We start from the raw sequence: 19146 nt of genomic DNA on the forward strand, positions 1-19146 counted from the left end.
ATGTGTCATTGTTGCATTATTAATTTTAACCCAGTGTTTTTGGTGTGTAGTGAGGACTACAAGATGAACACTAGATGTCAGTATGGAACCACGATTTGTCATAAGACCAAAGAACCTCGAGAGAACATCGAGACAGACTACATGTCCTCATCAGTGTCCCTCAGTCTGTCCATGGCTGGACTGAGGCTGAGCTGAGCTGAGGCCACCACATCAGACATGTCACAGCCCGGGTTTGTCTCTTTCCTAAAGAAATGTACCTGATTAATATACTGTTACACACGGGGAATATTAGTTAAGACTGATGGTGTCGACTGGTTGACAATGGAAAGAAGGGCAGTGTTCATGAAGCCAGATAATAAATGACAAAAAATAAAGTGAGGAGAATCATTAAGGCTTCCCGACCACAGCCGGTTCTTCCTGTTGCAATCAGGAAGATGGACCAGCACTGAGACTCAGGAAGAGCTTTTACCTCAGACCACGAGGAATCTAAATAAGGACACTGCCTAGGACTGAACCTCAAGAACACTTCCCTGACTTACTTATTTACTTATCATCATTATGATTATCATAAACAGTATTTATTTATTTATTTAGCTCCATGAAGAAGGCTTTTTATTTACTCACATTATTTCCATAATAACCATTATTTTTATAATATTTTCTGTTCTTATTAATCCATTTCACCATGATTCTACCTGTATGATTACATGTCAAAATGAATTTCACTTGAACCTGAACAGGCTCAAGTGAAGCTGCGTGTGCAGCTTCATAAAGTCTTGTAGTTGAAGTGGGGTTGTTGTGTTTGATTTAGTTCAATTCAATTCAGTTTTATTTATCTAGCGCCATATCATAACAAAAGTTATCTATGACACTTTTCATACAGAGCAGGTCTAGACCGTACTCTATATAATATTATTTACAGAGACCAACAGTTCCACCATGAGCAAACACTTAGTGACAGTGGCGAGGAAAAAACTTCCTTTTAACAGGCAGAAACCTCGAGCAGACCCAAGCTCATTGGTGGACATCATCCACCACGACCAGTTGAGTTAAAGATTTGACATTTGATGCCATCATGCTCGTACAAAGACCAGCACCATGCCGCACAGTGCTGAGTGGATGGATAAACTGCTGTTGGGCAAGAAATAGTTCCGTCACGCGACTCAACCTAAAACCATAAGTTGGAGTTTCAGCTTTTGTTCATGTACACATTAAACAATGTGTTATGTGTTACATGACTGACAGTCTCTGTGCTAAGCTAGGCTAACCACGTCCCTACTGCAGCTCTGTACTTAAAAGACCACTTTGTAGCATTTAGTTGTATCTTAACAGTAAGGCTGCAACCAACTGAATACCCCTCGCCTCTGCCTCCTCTTCCAAGTCTGTAAGGTAGGCCTATCATACGGCCCACGGGCAAGAACTGGCCCACCAATGGGTCCACTCTGGTTTACAGGAAGACTTCATGTGTGTGTGAAAGCTGCATTACTGTGCTGCTAATCCAGCTCTGTGAATAAAATGAACTGATGAACATCTTAGTGAATTACACCAAAGCACAAGGACACATTGTTGGTGCTTCAGTCAGATCGCACACACTGGAGTAAAATCTCAGTATGTTGACACAAAGGGCAGCATGCATCGTCAGGGTAACCTAGCCCTGCTGAACTGACTCAGCTGTAGGTGCAGCCCTAACAATCTGTCCATCTATCAAAGGCCACAGTGAATCAGTGTGAGGCAGAGCCGTCCTCTGAATTTCTTATATAAAGTCAGCTGAAATTCATGCATTCAATTTGAAACTAAATTAATGAGTGGCTCCACTAAAACTTTTAATAGCCTATCCCGATAAGAGAAATGGTGTCGTGGGACCTTCATTAAAGGGAGGTTATGGGACAGCTCCACGGGGACAGTCAGTCTCCAGGGAGCTGATAAGGCGGGTGCTCGGCTCTCCCTGCTCCCGCTTCATTTTACCCACAATAATATGTATACAATATGTATGTATGTATACAATAATCCTGTGCTGAAAAATGGTAAATAAAAACACATCAAAAAGCAAAAGCTCACTTTCAATGAGGACAGTGAAAAAGTTTTCTTTTAATTCTTTTTCAGAACGGTCATCACTTTGATTTGATCACATTCATTCATTCGGCAGATTCTTTTGTCCAAACTGACACTACAGATCTGATCACTGAACATAATGAATAACCTTTAACCCGGCTGATTTACATATGCAATGCAACAATAAAAACACACTCGGACTCAAAACGGACCTGTCTCAACCAAACCCAATAAGATTTACTGATCTGAATTTTATAGAACTCACCTGTTTAAATTTTATTAAGGCTTATAGTTATGCAGAATGAACAGTATTGTCACTTTGACAGGTAGATGCTGTCACAGGTGGCTTTGTTTGAGCACCCAGGCTTCATTCAGCACCGCCTCAGCTCCACCTCTTTGCCCATTTTTAGATTAGCCGGGAGCAGGACTACAAAGATGACGACGACCAGAGCCCCCACAACCAGCTCCATGATGGCTCTTCACAAAACTGTGGGTGACGTCACGGAGTACACACATCACTGCCCGTGTTTTTGTTACTCCATCACTATGACACGGTCTTTATTGGCTCAGTAGCACTCTCCTTGATGAGGAAACTTCCTTTAAACTCTTGGGAGCTCCTAAAAGTAGAGATATACTCAGGTGTACTATTCTCTGTTGTGTGTGAGAGGTGGAACAGTGAGTCCCTGCTTGCTTTGGGTTCACAAAGCTAAACTGATATATCCATGAAGGCAGAAATGAAAAGATGAAACAAAGCAACAGCACTGTTTGACTCTTGCTTTATTCAGGTAGCAGCATCAGTCAGCACTGTCCTAGTTACACACTGCAGCTCCTCCAGCCCTGCAAAGCCACACACACACACACACACACACACACACACACACACACAATCAGTACAGAGTCAAACACACACACACACACACACGACTGCACTGAGCCCTGTACAGAGAGACAGACTGCTGTCATAGCAGGGAGAGGGGGAGAGAGTGAGAGAGAGAGAGACAGACTTGTAGTTTGACGACAGTGTGTCACTGCCTGAACAACCAGACTGAAATGTGCTGATGTCATGATCCTCCACACTTCATCCAAAGAATCAGGAGCTGGTTGACGAGATGATTGATAAACAAGAAGATGACATCATTCAAAGAGCGTTCACAGAAGCTCACATGGTGAGAAACAAACAGTTTGTGTTTGTGTGGTACATTAATGTGAGGAAGGAGCTTTAACTCATTTTCCAGCTCAGACTTTGTCGTGAGACTGAATTTGTTTTCCCGCCTGAAGCTTCTAATATGATACTGCAAAACTCATCAGAGCACACAAACTCCACAGCGTGTGTGTACTGTGCCTGACAGGAAAGACCTGCTCACTCTCAAAGCCTCCTGAACATGAAGCTCATCTGACAAAACAATTCAAAGAATGAACTGCACTGTGACCTGATGTGTTCCAGGTTTTTCCTCAGCACCGTTACCAAGTGCTTGCTCGTGGTGTCTGTAAATAATATTATAGAGACTACAGTCTAGACCTGCCCTGTATGGAAAGTGTCATGAGATAACTTCTGATGTGATTTGGCACAATAGAAATAAAAACTGAAATCCTGAAGCTGTTTGTTGGTGGAGGTGATCTCTCCGGCGTCTGAAGACTTTTCTCCTGACACAAACGATCATGCAGATCATCAGGAGAGCTGATCCCTGATCAGTTTACCCACAGCGTGATCTGTGTGCACGACATGGTGACTGAGAGAGCTCATAAAGATGATGACATTCAGACTTGCTCGTGGTGCATGAATGCAGCTGAGTGGGTTTGTGTTAGTATAATGACTAAAGTGTTACTGTTGGAACTGCTAACACGCATGGACCAGAGCAGAGACGACCCGGTTCTGCATGTCAGCTGAGAAGACCAGGACGGGTCGGGTTTCAAACATCAACATTAGATCTAAAAATATAACCGCTCTTGTTTCCGCTCATGACTTTGATCCAACTCTAGTTTGAATTTATCTTCAAAGAGACTTTCTGATATTCTCATTGTATGATATCAGCACATTGTGATGAGACTGTCGGTCTGTGTGTCCTGTCTGCAGCTCGGAACTGATAACACGTCTGCTGTGACACATCAGGATGACCACACCCAGCCGATGGGCATCAGTGGACACCATGTCGTCAAACTAGAAAGAGAGACAGACAGATTGAGAGACAGACAGACAGAGTGACTCTCCTGACTGAAGTGTTTGATTTTCACAGTTTCAGAGTTTGAACTCTCCTTCCTGTCCTCTTCAGACCCTCCTGACGGTGTGCACCTCTCCTCCCTGCTCCACCCGTCAGGACTGTAAACACACGGATAAATAATACTGTTTGTTGGAAGGGAAAGTAAACAGTGAGCTCAGTGATTGGTTGCTAATCCTTGGTGAACTGTCAGGACTTTGTGCAGGTGTTTGAGCACGCCGACGCCAGCTGCTGTCAGGCTCTGGAAACTCTTGCAGCACGCTCGGGCTGATGTGGAGATACCCTGGATATCACCCGCACTGACGACCTCCAGCCATCCTTGCACTTAAATTCCCGTGTCATGTGAGGAGGAGGATTTATTCGGATCTGTATCAGCTATCAGACAAAGTAAGCGGCGGCAGATGGTCGGCCGGGCCGGCTGCTCGCCTCCTATCTGAGCGTGTGTGTCACTCGTCATGACGAGATTTCCAAAATCTGTGTGGACATGTTTACCGCTTTGTCTTATCTCGCCGCCTGTTCGGCGATTTGCATTTGAGTCGGGGTGTGCTGTCAGTCAGACCGCCGCTGCTCTTTGTTGGCACTTGGAAGGCGCGTACAGAACGTCCACAGCAGAGGACAAAGAATGGACATAAAGACCCTTGCGGTCCCACACCGAGGGGTCAAACGTTCAAACAAAGTCTGAGGGACTCAAGTCTCAAAGTAACCCCCCACGGCGTCACACGTGGCTGTCCGTTTCCTGTGCCCCCCCCCTCTTCCCCAGCCCGCCGAGTGCGTCAGTAGTCCAGGGCCGGGGGCGTGAGGGTCTGCAGTGGTGGCTAGCTGTTGTTCTCGGCCGTCATGTATTTTAGGGCGGCGAAGCCATAGCGTCGCGACATGTTCTGCTGGAACTCCTCCTTCAGGGTCTTGAGGCAGACCCGGTACTGCTTGTTGGAGCGGAACTTGGTGATGTCGAAGCTGGGCGCGTGAGGCATGTGGATCATGTAGGCGTTGGGCAGAACCACAAACTCGTACTCCTGCAGAGAGAGAGAGAACAGGAAGAGTACTGGAACCACCTCGCTTCTTTATCATACCAGTCTGACAGCATATTATCTCCACATCAGCACACCCTCAGCTACATCATCCTTCATTTGGACTCATTATTGTGTCAACCTGCTCCAGCAGCCAGCACAACAACTGGAAGTTCAGACTGTGGTTAGTGTTACATTAGAGCTCCTGTGTTTCACATTAAACTCAGAGTTTTGTAAAGTTGTACGTAGCGTATGAATTTATGAGTGTAAAGAAGTTAACCTGCTGTAAGTTTAATACTGCTGCCACAGAAAGTATCGTATGAACCAGGTAACATGATTCCATGCATCTGTCTGTCTGTAATATCACAACAATCACTGAATGCTTCTGTGGTAGCACTTTATCTTTGTTTTTTTTTAGGCAACGACCGTGTTCTCCTCTAGAGACTTTCAAATCCTGTTTTATAAAATCCCTGCTCCTGAAGGAAGAACCTGAACACAGCTGAACGTTTGTAGATTGTGTAATGAAGAGGAGCATGTACTGTCCACATGGTTTCAATCTGTGCTTTAATATTCAAAATTTAAGACCGCTCAGGATCTATTTTGAATTTACATCTGGAAATATTCTGTTTGGTGTTCTGGATGTAAAATGACAGAAACCCCAAGTGTAGATTTTATTTTCTCCGTTTTCTTTAGAACAAGTTTATTTCATTTGTTTTCTCAAATCATTTATGTCAAAACAACAAATGTATCTGAGATCTGGAGAAGACCAAAGGACAGTGAAATGAAATCATTGCAGTTGCAACATTCTCCTCTTCCTCTGACATTGCTACACTGATTGATGTTTTCTGCAATGGCTGAAAAACTATTTTTTGTGGTCTTGAGATCTCAAGAAAATGATCCTGTTATCTCAGGATAACATTTATTATTTTGACATGAATAACTTGAGATGTCAAGAAAACAAATGAACTGGTTATCACGAGAAAACAGGAAAAAAATGTATGAATGCATGACCGCTCAGAGCTTCCATAGAAACACTGTACTCAGATAATTAATATGATTATTCTGTCCAATATTTAGATTTTAAGCTAAACCAATGACTTATTTCAAACTAAGTTTTTTTTATTGATTGTGAAGCCAAAAATCATTTGAAATGAAAATAAATCAATAAAAAGCAGAACAACATGATATGAAATGGGAAATCAGCTGCTCCAGTGAAGAGTGGGACTGTCTGTCATGTTTCATTTCCACTGTTACTGTCATCATACTGTGTGCTACATGTATCATCAGCCTGTATTCAATCAATTCAATTCAGAATAAAAAGATGTCTGTCCATGGCTGTAGAGTTCAGCTTCTCTGGGAATCTGAACTCATCTAAACTCCACACTTGAGCTAACTTTTATGGTCTAACCTGACTCTACACATGGGAGCACTATGGCTCCAGGGATGTTGGTCTACTTTGGTCCAGACTAGATGCATTGTCATGAGATTTTGCACAGGGATTTGGAGCCCAGACTGAATCCTGTTGACTTTTTGTCTAGAGCCACCATGAGGATGACATTTCACTGAAATATCTAGCTGCTGTTGGAGAGAGACAGAATACATTCCTACAGATATCCAGAGTTTAATGACATCATCATACTGACTTTGATGATCCTCTGACTTTTCTTACTAAGTTATGGAGTCACTTCTTTGTTAAGCTTAGACTAAAGTACATTGCTGGTAAACTAAGCTGAGCTGAGCTGAGCTGAGCTGAGCTGCTGTTTGGTGCTGGACAGACAGTTTCAGAGACTTTAAGACAATGACAGCAGAGAAAACCAAAACAACAGGCTGAAAGATGCTAAAAAGCCAGGCAGAGCTGAGGAGGTCATTTTCTGTGGGTTCATCTACACATATCACCTGTCAACCAGAACGTTAATATAATAAAATCATTTTCATTATCTTTGTCAGAACCAGAAATCAAGACTTCAATCACACAGTGTTATTGAATAAGTCATTGCAAAGACGGGTATTAAGAAGTTCATCCAAACCTGACCCCTAATGAAGCCTTTATAATAAAGGCAAGGCAAGGCAAGGCAAGGCAAGTTTATTTGTATAGCACAATTCGTACACAAGGCAATTCATAGTGCTTTACAGAGGCAAGGAAAAACATTTGACATTGAGACAAGCAATAGCAATAGAAATAAAAAATTAAAAAGAGAAGAAAGTTTAATTAAAAACATCAGAATGTCATTTAAAATCATTAGAATAGCAAATTTGAAAACAATTTAAAACATTAAGCGAATCACTGGATTATGATTAAAAATTCTTTAAAAGTTCTTCAAAAGAGCTCAGCCATAAGCACGTGAAAATAGAAAAGTTTTTAACCTGGATTTAAAAGTGCTAAGAGTTGGGGCTGATTTCAGTCCTGCTGGTAGTTTGTTCCAGTTGTGAGCAGCATAACTGCTAAATGCTGCTTTACCGTGTCTGGTTTGAACTCTGTGCTCCACTATCTGACCTGAGTCAGTAGATCTCAGAGCCCTACTGGGTCTATATTCTACTAACATTTCGTTTATGTATTGTGGGCCTAAACCATTCAGTGATTTGTAAACTAGTAGCAGAACTTTAAAATCTATTCTGTGGCTAACTGGGAGCCAGTGTAAAGACTTAAGAACTGGGGTGATGTGTTCTGATCTCTTTGTTCTGGTCAAAACTCGAGCTGCTGCGTTCTGAATGAGCTGCAGCTGTTTGATACTTTTTTGGGGGAGTCCAGTCAAAAGACCATTACAGTAGTCAAGTCTACTGGAGATGAAAGCATGGATCAGCTTCTCCTGATCTGTTTGGGACATAAAGCCCTTAACTCTGGATATGTTCTTAAGTTGGTAGAAGGCTGTTTTGGTGACTGATTTTATGTGACTGTTGAAGGTCAGATCTGAGTCTATCAACACGCCAAGGTTTCGGACTTGGTCTTTAGTTTTTAGAGACAGTAACTCAAGGTGTTTACTGACAGCAACCCTCTTCTCTTTATTGCCAAAAACAATTACCTCAGTTTTTTCTTGATTTAACTGAAGAAAATTTTGGTTCATCCAATTTTTGACTTGCTCTAGACAGTTACACAATGACTCTATAGGACTGCAGTCATCTGGGGACAGCGCAAGATATATCTGTGTGTCATCTGCATAACTATGATAGTTGACATTAGAATTCTGCAGAATTTGACCCAAAGGCAGCATATATAGGCTGAACAAGAGGGGTCCAAGAACTGACCCCTGAGGAACCCCACATGTCATAGCCACTCGATCTGATTGATTACTTCCAATGGTCACAAAATAACTCCGTTCCTCCAAGTAGGACCTGAACCATTCTAGGACTGTTCCACGGAGTCCTGCCCATGTTTCCAATCTGTTCAGCAGTGTGCTGTGATCCACAGTGTCAAACGCAGCACTGAGATCCAGCAGGACCAGAACTGATACTTTGCCTGAGTCAGTGTTCAACCTTATGTCATTTAACACTCTAATAAGAGCTGTTTCTGTACTGTGGTGAGCTCGAAAACCTGATTGAAATTTGTCAAAAAGTCCACTGGAGTTCAAGTAATTACTGAGTTGATTAAAAACCACTTTCTCAACAATCTTGGCTATAAAAGGAAGATTTGAGACAGGTCTGTAGTTGGTTAACTTGAAAGTATCCAGCGTTCGCTTTTTTAAGAGTGGCTTGATGGCAGCTACTTTTAGGGGTTTAGGAAACGTGCCTGATTGAAGTGAGCAATTTATTATTTGCTGCAGATCTGTTTGGACAGATTTTACAATAACTTTAAAAAAGTCAGATGGCATTGTGTCAAGACAGCATGTCGATGATTTAAGATGCTGAACTGTTTCTTCTATGTTTTTTTGATCAACTGTATTAAATTCTGACATAACAGTTGATTCATTCCTAGGCGGTTTTAGGGATTGCGTCACTTTATCATTTTGTAGATTTGTGTTGATATTTAACCTTAAAGATCTGATTTTATCATCGAAAAAGTGAGCAAATTCATTGCATTTTTCTTTTGAAGAGAGTTCTGAAACTATCTCTTTTGGGGGGTTTGTAAGCTTATCAACTATAGCAAACAGAGTGCGAGTGTTGTTGATGTTTTTATTAATAATTTTAGAGAAGTGTTGCTGTCTAGCCTTGATTAACTCATGGTTGAAATTACTGAGACTTTGTTTGTAGAGGTCGTGGTGAATTTGGAGTTTAGTTTTTCTCCATTTACGCTCTGCTTTCCTGCATTCTGTTTTCAATGCCTTTACCATCATAGTGTTCCTCCATGGTGATCTCTGTCTACTCAAGGTCATCTTAGTTTTAATGGGTGCAACAGCATCCATGACATTTGAGATTTTCCAGTTGAAATTATCCAGGAGTTCATCAACTGTCTCTGCGCTCACAGTTGGTGACATTGCTATAGCCTCCATAAACTTAGCACTAGTATTCTCGTTTATGTACCTTTTCCTAACAGACACAGAGGTTATCTGAATGTTTGGAATTACCTGTAAGTCAAAGAACACACAGAAATGATCAGAAAGAGCCAAGTCCTTAACAACAACAGAAGAAATGTCAACACCTTTAGAGATAACCAGATCTAGAGTGTGTCCCCGAGTGTGTGTGGGCCCTTTGACGTGTTGGACAAGGCCAAAGGTGTCAAGTAGAGAACAGAAGTCTTTGGTATTAGTATCCATGTTGTTGTCTATGTGAATGTTAAAATCCCCAGTTACGATAAAAAAGTTGTAGTCAGTGCAGATAACTGACATCAGATCAGCAAACTCATCAATAAATTTTCCTGAGTACCTTGGTGGTCTATAAATGATTATAAAAAGGACTTTTGGATCACCCTTCATTAAAAAACAGAGATATTCAAAAGAACTAAAATCACCAAATGTAATGTCCTTGCACTGAAATACTGATTTGAAAATGGCAGCAACACCCCCGCCCTTCTTGCCATTTCGACTCTTACTCATAAAACTGTAATTTGTTGGCGCTGCCTCATTAAGAATGGTAGCACAACTACATTCAGTCAGCCATGTTTCACTAAGAAGTAAAAAGTCTAGATTATAGGTCATAATCATGTCATTTACTATCAGTGGTTTGTTGACTAGTGATCTGATATTGAGTAGGGCTACCCTTGTGAGGATAACAGGAGACACTGGTAAGTTTCGTGGTTGACATGCTATACTCAGTAGATTGGCAGATTTAAATGAACCCTTTTTATTTCTCATCAGTTTAACCACTTTTCTGTTACCTGTCATCACAGGGATTGAGAAGGGTATCTGAACTCCATAGGGCCCTGACTTTTCCTGGTGAAGATTATTTATATCAGTATTGCAGCCTGGACCCGGCACATATCAGTCAGACTCACAGATATGATGATTCAAAGGAGGTGGGGGGGCTCGGTGACTTTTAGTCGAGTGTTGTTTCCGAGGTGGAATAGGTGGGGCTGGACGGTGTGGTAGCTTAAGGGGAGAAAATAGGGGATTTTGGCGTGGTGTTAATTGGATTCCCATATTGACAAGACTCTTCATCCTGTCTGTGAAATCCAGAAGTGGGGAGTCGTCCAGACTGAATGGAGAGAGTTGGGGGCTGGGTGGGGTCTGGGGGGGTGGAGGTTGAGTGTCCCCTGTTGGGGCTGGGGGAGACTCCACTTGTTGGGGTGAGAATAATGATGTTTCCGGTTCTTTCTGGGTCTGCTGTCCTCCCTGTTCAGTCCTAATCTCAGCGCCCTCACCAGAGCGCCGCCTTATCTGTTGTTTTGGATTGTCTTGTCTTTGGTCCTTGGCAGTGGCTGCTGGTGTCTGACGCAGAAAATAAAAAATGTTGGAGCTTAGCAGCTGTACTCCTGATTTGTTAAGGCAAAATCCATCTGCCTTAAAGAGGTGCCTGCGTTCCCAAAAGATGTTGAAATTGTCAATAAAGTTTATTGATTGAGTAGCACATGTATCTTTGAGCCATCTGTTTAGCATCATCAGCCTGCTGAATCGCTCATCTCCTCGCCGAACTGTTGGTAGAGGTCCACTGAAAAACACCTCAGTATTTAGGCATTGGACTCTCTTCATCAGATCAACAAAGTCCCGTTTTAATACCTCCGACTGTTGCTTCACAACATCGAGGGCTCCTGTGTGTATGATGAGTGATTTAACTGTTGGATGATCAGTAGCAATCTTCAGGATCTTCTTTGAAATATCAGACACCATATCTTTGGTAAAACAGAGTACTTTGGTGTTTTTCTTGCTGCAAAAGCGATTTATCTCACCCACAGCTCTGTCACCCACTATCAGAGTTTCAGGCCCAGTCGTTAGCTCTTTCTGTGGCCTTTTAGCATATGATTTAGCTTCATACCTTTCTCTTGCGCTGGAAGATGAGCTTTCTTTTGGGGAGTCAGGATTTTGGGAAAGTGGAGCAAATCTGTTCTCTAGTAGAATCCCTGTGTCTTGGGGTGATTTGCTCTTTGTTTTTGTTGTACTTCCAGTCCATGGTTGTTTTCTCCTTGGTAGCGGGGTTGAAGATGCATTCCTGTTTGATGGCAGTGCAGGCCACTCAGTGTCATCATGAGTCTCCGGGTGCTGGGTTCTGCCTGTTAACCGTCTTCCCATATCTGAGGGAGGCAATTTGTGATGCCTGGGCTTTGCACCAAGAGAGTTCCAGAAAGGAGTTGTTGATTTAGTGCCATTTACACCTGGCTCCTGCTGCGTCTTTGTGGTGCTAATTAGCTTTCTGTTAGCCTGCTTTTTCTCACTATTTTGGGACAGTGGCAGAGTGGTTTCATTCCCACATTGTCCATTTACCTCCACGTTCACTTCGAGCCGATGAATTTTAGTTTCCAGTACTGCTATCTTCTGGAGCAGTTTGTGGTAATCATCCGTGGAAAAGGGAGGCATCTTGCTGCTAATTAGCTTTGTTAGCTGAGCTCCTCAGTCCCAGTCACGATAGTGCAGGCTTGTGCTGCTGATAGGCCACGCTCACAAAATAAAACAGATTAAAATAAAAGTGGCAGTCTTCGGTAACTAAACTCCCAGTAATATAGGTATCCAGGATCCGCTTTCCAAAAAATTGTTTGCAAAAGGAAAGGATTACAATAATAGAAAAAACAGTAAAGCAGAGTAAAGCGGAGAGCAAAAGAGTGAAGCGTCTGCACTCAAGCAAGGTCAGCAAAGAATGACCTAGTCTAAATTAGATACATAGCGAGTGTTTATAGCTTTTACATATTTGTTATTTTAAGATGCTTTCATGAACTCCAGTAATGTATGGAGGTAGTATAAGTACTGATGGTAGATATAAGTAAAGCTACCAGTTGGGTGAATGGAGGTGAGTGAGTTACCTGTGCATCCAGCTCCATGATGTGAGCCACCTTGTTCCAGCCAAAGCCCACAAAGCGGCGGTCGTACTCAGGACTGTCCCTCCTCACCATGACGTAGGGCTCAAAGTCAGCCTCCCACTGCACCCTGTAGGGCGTGGTGGCTGTCCGCCATTTGGCAAAGTTAGTTGGTGCGTGGCCTTTAGTCCACACATGGTACCTGGCAGGAGAGGAAAGAACAGAGATCAAACTCTTGTTGGAGGGTGTGAATTATGCTCTTGGCTTTGTGAGAGGAAGAAAGATTTAGAGTCAAGAAAATATTAGGTGGCATCTTGATTACAAACCTTTGTATCACAGAAGCTCTATATCTATGGAGTGTTTGTTTACCTCACACTGCAGACAAAATCAGTCTCTTTTTCTGTCTGTGCAATCATAACACAACAATAAAAGAGGTATTTACTGACTGCAAAAATCCAGGCGGGCGAAGCAAAGTGAGTGTGACTGAAGGAGGCGTGACGGCCTGGAAAACAAACACCCCTCTTCTCCAATCGTACAGAAAAACTTTACAACTAATGCTCCTGCCTCACAGAGCGTGGGAAGGTCTGACTCTGTTCACTGTTACTGTGATGATGATGGCAATGAACTCACATACAGCAGCAACTGAGACATAGTTAGAATGCTTATTGACTCATCCCATTTGAAATGATGACTCCGTGTCTTCCATGTCCTGTCAGTCAGGACAGCTACACTTACAAAAAACGAAGAAGCAGGTTGGGTTCAGTATCTTGCTCAAGGACACTTCCACATGCAGACTAGAGGAGCCGGGGATCGAACCACCGATCATCTGATTAGTGGACGACCTGCTCTAGCTCCTGAGTCACAGTTGCCCCATTCACGTGTTTACGTGTGTAGATTGATTAGAAATCATAAACTATATCACAAAGTGTTTTTCTGGTCTTAAGTTTTAAAAATAGGAACATTTTTATCTTCTTATTACAGAAGCAGTTCCTAAACTCATGGCTGTGTCCTCTCCCATCTCACAGCTCATATCTTATCTGAACTGAAGAAACTTTCAATTTTAACTTCAGCCACAAGCTCAGAGGCATTAATCATGTCGATGGGAGAGAGGAAACCCAACGTTTATGGGACATTTTTATTGGGCCAGAATAAACATTTTAAACAGAGGCAGCATGTCAATCAAATTTAAAATGACTCATCTTGATCATCATCATTAGGTAACCCCTCAGTCATAACATGTTGTTTCCTATCTTCACTGTCATTGGCTAACAGAGAATCACAGCTCTACTGAACCATCTATTCCTTTAGGTCTAAGTAGCAATGACTTCATGAGCTTCTTTAATGATAAGATTATAACTATTAGAGACAAAATCCATCACCTCTTGCCCTCAACAGGCATTGATCTGCATTCTGATACAGCAAGTTTGGAAACAGCTGTAAAACCTGTTATGTATTTAGACTGTTTTTCTCCCATCGACCTTCATCAAATAACTTTAATCATTTCTGCAGCTAAGCCGTCAACCTGTCTCTTAGACCCCATCCCATCCAGGCTGCTCAAGGATGTTTTACCTCTAGTTAGTCATTCTTTATTGGATACGATTAATCTGTCTTTATTATCAGGATATGTACCATAGTCCTTTAAGGTAGCTGTAATTAAACCTCTTCTTAAAAAGCCCACTCTAGACCCAGAGGTCTTAGCCAACTACAGACCGATATCAAACCTTCTCTCTCTTCACATGTTCATCTCGGTCTCTGTTGCAGTGTTTTGATGAGACGTGTGTATGAAGTCAATGTAATCATGTAAACATGATATAAAATCATTTATGGATTTGTGTAATTTTAATGCTAAAGTAAGGATTTCAGTAGCACACAGACAATCTAACTGCATATAACAGTGCAGCTGTCTATTATTTTAATTGCTTCTTATCTTTTCTCAGTTTTATTTGATTTTTGGGTTAAGGTATTGCCTCCTCAGCACAAGTGCAAGTGAGTCTCTCTCAGTGTGCTCCTGAGGATTAAATAAAGATCTGAGTTAATGAGTGAAAAAATAGATAAATCAATATTATCGATTTACACAACTTCTACTTCGGATGAGGAAATGAAGAGAGCTGCTGTTGCGTTTTGTTAGATGAAAAGATGAAGAATGTTAAACCTGCAGGCAGCAGACACAGTGGAGTGGATCACCTGAAGGTGAAGAGCGTGCCCATGTCAAGCTGAGAGAGCAGCTCGGCCTTGGACTTCGGGTAGGACAGGCGATACCGCAGTGTCTCAAAAGCTGGAACCACCAGAGCTTTCTTGGTGTTGGCCATGTCCAGCTGCACCACTGACTTCCTGCAAACAAACACACAGTAGATTAGATTACATACCGTATAATACGACAGCACATGTGCAATAGCCCATAAAAAAATGTAATAACTTGTAATGAACTGCATAAAGGTGGCAGTAACATTGCCAACAGCTGGTTTCTATATGATTCTTCTTCTCACCTGAGGTACTCATAGAGGCCGTACATGGGCAGGAAGTCAATGTCTGACAGGAACATGTAAGGTGTGTTGACCTGCCGCATGGCCACATTTCGCAGCAGGTTGACTGGGTAGAACTGTCCCTCCTTGTAGACGATGTGGTAACCCACATTTCCGCGGCTCATCAGCACCTCAGAGCCCTGAGCGTAGCGCAGGAACTGCTGCGCCTCGGCATCTGACAGGTACAGGGCCAGGCTGATGGGGCCTTCCCAGTGCTTACAGATGGCCTCCAACATCTGGAGCCTGCAGAGGGCCGGACACAGGGACAGGTGACCTCAAGATGGAGTATTAAATCATAATAACTCATGCAAACAAAACCAGAACATCAGTAAACAAAATAATAACATGCTCCTGCTGTCTTGACCACGAGGGAATCTCAGCTACTGCTCAACGAGATCACGACTCCACAATAGTGGAACCATAGACATATATACATAGACGCTGCATTGAGCGCTGAATCGTACGTCGACAGCACTGCCATTTTGGATGTGGCAAAGTGGAGCGCAACCCTTAAGTTGCAGAGTGGCAACACACGGAAAAGCTGTGCAAGAGTATTCTTTTCCAAGGTTTTTAACTTGGAAACACACACACAGACTGCAATTGTATAGCTGTATAAATATGTATGTTCATTAATGCCCCCTTGTATATATATGCTCATCAATGTGCACCCCCCTCCGGGTGTATTTTTGATATATTCACACTGTTTTATGCTTTTTATATTTGCCATATTTATACTGTTTATATTTGCTGTATTGTTCTTTCAGATCTATTTAAACTACTTTATATTTCATGTTTTTTATATATATATATATATATATATATATATATATATATATATATATATAATATATATATATATATATATATATATAATATATATTATATATATAGATATATATAAATATATATGCATCAATGTGAAATATCATGTCACATCTACTTTTCAGGATCTGGTTATTATAGACACAGAATAAATATTTCAATATTTATCATCACAGTAACAGTGTTGCACACATTAGTAGCTGTAAACACTCAGCATTAGAAAAATACATACGTTGGTTTGGTGCTTACATAAGGAGTAAATATTTATAATCATCACTTTAAAAGTTACATACGTTGTTTTTGGTGCCTGTTTGTTTCCCAGATATATTAGTGTGTGTGTGAATGGGTGCATAAGAGACATTAACTTAAAGAACTTTGTAGAAAGGCGCTTTATGAAGTTCAGTCCATTCCCTTTTATTAGTTCACGGGCAGATCTGCCACATCCAATATGGCGGACCCGTTGACGTATCGCAGCTACGGACCAACCTGCTCAATGAGGCGTCTATGTATATATGTCTGTGTCTATGTCTGTGTATTATGTCTAAGGGTGGAACGAGGTCAGAGTCAAAACTGGCTCTTACAGTATTTCTAAATGTAGCACTTGAAGCACTTCATGATATACTTTCTGACTATCAGTTTTTGTGTTGTATGCACATGGCTGGATGCACTTCCTGTAAGTCACTTCAATAAAAGCATCAGAATTCAAATACAAACTTAATGAGATGATGATTGTGGGAACATGAGAATAACTTGTGTGTTCCATGCTGACAGTCCTGCACTAGAGGTTCACTGAGGTTGGACACTCAGCCCTCACTAACAGCTGCACATACACATTCTAATATTGGTTCAGCCTTTGAATGCACATGCTGTGTAATGTAGGTCACATGACATGAAACCTCTCATAACTGCCAGAAATGGAAACATAAGAGGGTAGAGAGTCCTTGCTTGGCTGATATGTAGTTATCAGGAAACGATTTGAAGGATTTTTCACATGAAGCCCTGCAGCTGTTTCCAGCTGTTTCTTTATGACACAACACAACCATTACATTACCATCACTGCCCACAGCTTTAGATTCTTTTTGAGATGACATGAAGTAAAGAGTTACCTTTACAACCTGTTAAAAGTGTTACTGATATCTGTTATTGATTTGTTACATGAAGCAATAGAATTGAATAGATTTATTGATTTAACGTGATGTGCTTTTTTACCCAAATACAACCAACCACACACACACACACGGCTCATAGACATGCGACTGTGGAGAGAGATGGTGGAGTTCTGTGTCTTGCTCAAGGGCAGTGCTCAGGAGGTGAACTGGCACCTCTCCAGCTCTCTAGTGCAGACTGGACTTGAACCGGCCACCCTCTGGTTCCCAAGCCCAGACCCTACAGACTGAGCTGCTGCTGTATTTTGTCATTTTTTGGGTTGGCTATATTTTTAAAAATTCTGCTGCCTCTGTGCTTTGATTTGTAAACTCTGTGTCTCCTTTCCTTCTCTGCTTCTCACTTCCTCCGCAGGCTCACCACTACAGTAACTCCAGACTTCATTTGGTATTCTGTGTGAAGGTGAGCTTGTGTTGTTTGCAGAGACAGTGTTTTGGATGTGGAATAGGCCAATGTTTCCCTCCACAGAGCCTCTGTGTGCCATTTAAACTGAACAGCTAGCAGCCCATAGAGGCAGCCATGTTTATTAAAGCCACTGTTACTAATACAGTGTTACTGCCCAGTGACTTAATGTACCATGAGGCCATTTAATTCAAAGCTTATTCCTCTGGGACTCTGATACGTTCATACATAATAATCTTATATGAAGGTTTACCTTGCCTGTGGTGAAATACTTTATTTCACATTAATCTGATGATAGCAGGAAGGTTCAGGGAGCGTCTTTACAATTATTATGAAATCATTATGAACTTGTTAAGATATCTAAGTGTGTGGACAGATGGACTGATTCTCCCGCACTATTAGCAGCTAATGTCTCCGTCACATACCCATCTCATTGCAGCTTGTTTTCTACATTACCTTAAATAATGTGGGAGTTCAATGATCCCCACGGGGGAGACCGGGCTGCGGCAAAAACACTGAATGAAACACTCGTAGCATAATAGGAAAAGAAAAGAAAGACAGTGAAGCTGAAGATTTACAGCTTACTTACCATAATAAACATATTTAGGGGAACAATGGGCCTCATGCATGAATGTGTTCTTGTTTTTCTCTTCTATTTGTTCAAAGCAGTAAGAAGAAAATAAGAAACTCCTACGTGGGATTCATGAAACGTGCGCTGACAGCCAAATCTGTTCTTACTAAGCATGTATGGTTGTTGTTAATGAATTATGTTTAATCTTAAATTCATACTTGTGACAGGACATTTGCAATTAGGACACGTAAACACATGTTTGAAACATGTACGGACAGCGGGCCTTTAGCCACTTTCCTGTCCTTAAGAAAGGAAATACAATGTAACGGCAGCAAAAAGAAGAGTGCGAGCGGCGAGCAGCAGGGTCAGAAAAAGACTGTCTGCTGCCAGGCATACGATCACAGGCATTGGGGGTTTCTCTGTGTAAGGGCTGGACAGTGATCCCCACAGCCAGGTTATGCGGCGGTTATGTGTTTAAGACGTTATTGGAATTATTTTCCATTGAAATACATCAATGAGTCTATGAATGTACTGTGGTGTTATAATGACTAGCACTGACTGAGATACAGCCGACCTATCACCAATCTCTCTCTGAAGATCCCAGTAGTTCATCAGTCTGTTTTTGTCTTCCAGTGGTATCAACAGGTTGTTGTTTTTTTCATCATCCTACTGTCCAACTTTACTGAACAATCAGCCTCCTGCCAGTCTTGTTGGTCCCCTTCACCATCCTCGAGCCAGCAGGAACTCAAGGAGATCGAGTAGAGGACAGGCAGGGGACATTTTCAGACTCTAAAGTCCTCCACCTTATGAACCAAACTTAAAACAAAGTTATTTGTTCAGTCAGAAAACAGCATTCGAGGCGCCGCAGCAGAGACTATTCTGCAGAGTCTTAAATATTGATCTTAATTCAAAATTCTCTTTTTGCTGCTGAATAAAGTTTTCAAACAGGTTGTTGAACTGAAGTAGTGGACATTTTAAAAACACTCTCCACATTCAGTTTTCTGTATAGGACCAAATGTTTGGAGACAGACAGAGATCACCATATTTACATCAGACAGACTTCAGCTTTAAATCT

At 41.8% G+C, this 19146-nt stretch overlaps 1 protein-coding gene across 1 annotated transcript in view; it reads right to left on the minus strand.

The window, feature by feature from the left end:
* Positions 1 to 2942: 2942 nt before the first annotated feature.
* large1 (LARGE xylosyl- and glucuronyltransferase 1) overlaps positions 2943 to 19146 on the minus strand; it is a 102646-nt gene continuing 86442 nt past the window's right edge. The window contains exons 12-15 of the mRNA XM_010741761.3: positions 15077 to 15355; positions 14775 to 14921; positions 12597 to 12792; positions 2943 to 5281 (exon numbers count right to left, since the gene is read on the minus strand). Of these exons, the coding sequence (XP_010740063.1) occupies positions 5084 to 5281; positions 12597 to 12792; positions 14775 to 14921; positions 15077 to 15355 (820 nt within the window). The 3' untranslated portion in view covers positions 2943 to 5083. The remainder of the gene's footprint in view (positions 5282 to 12596; positions 12793 to 14774; positions 14922 to 15076; positions 15356 to 19146) is intronic.

Source organism: Larimichthys crocea, chromosome XX (genome assembly GCF_000972845.2).
Source record: "Larimichthys crocea isolate SSNF chromosome XX, L_crocea_2.0, whole genome shotgun sequence".
Classification (NCBI taxonomy): Eukaryota; Metazoa; Chordata; class Actinopteri; family Sciaenidae; genus Larimichthys; species Larimichthys crocea.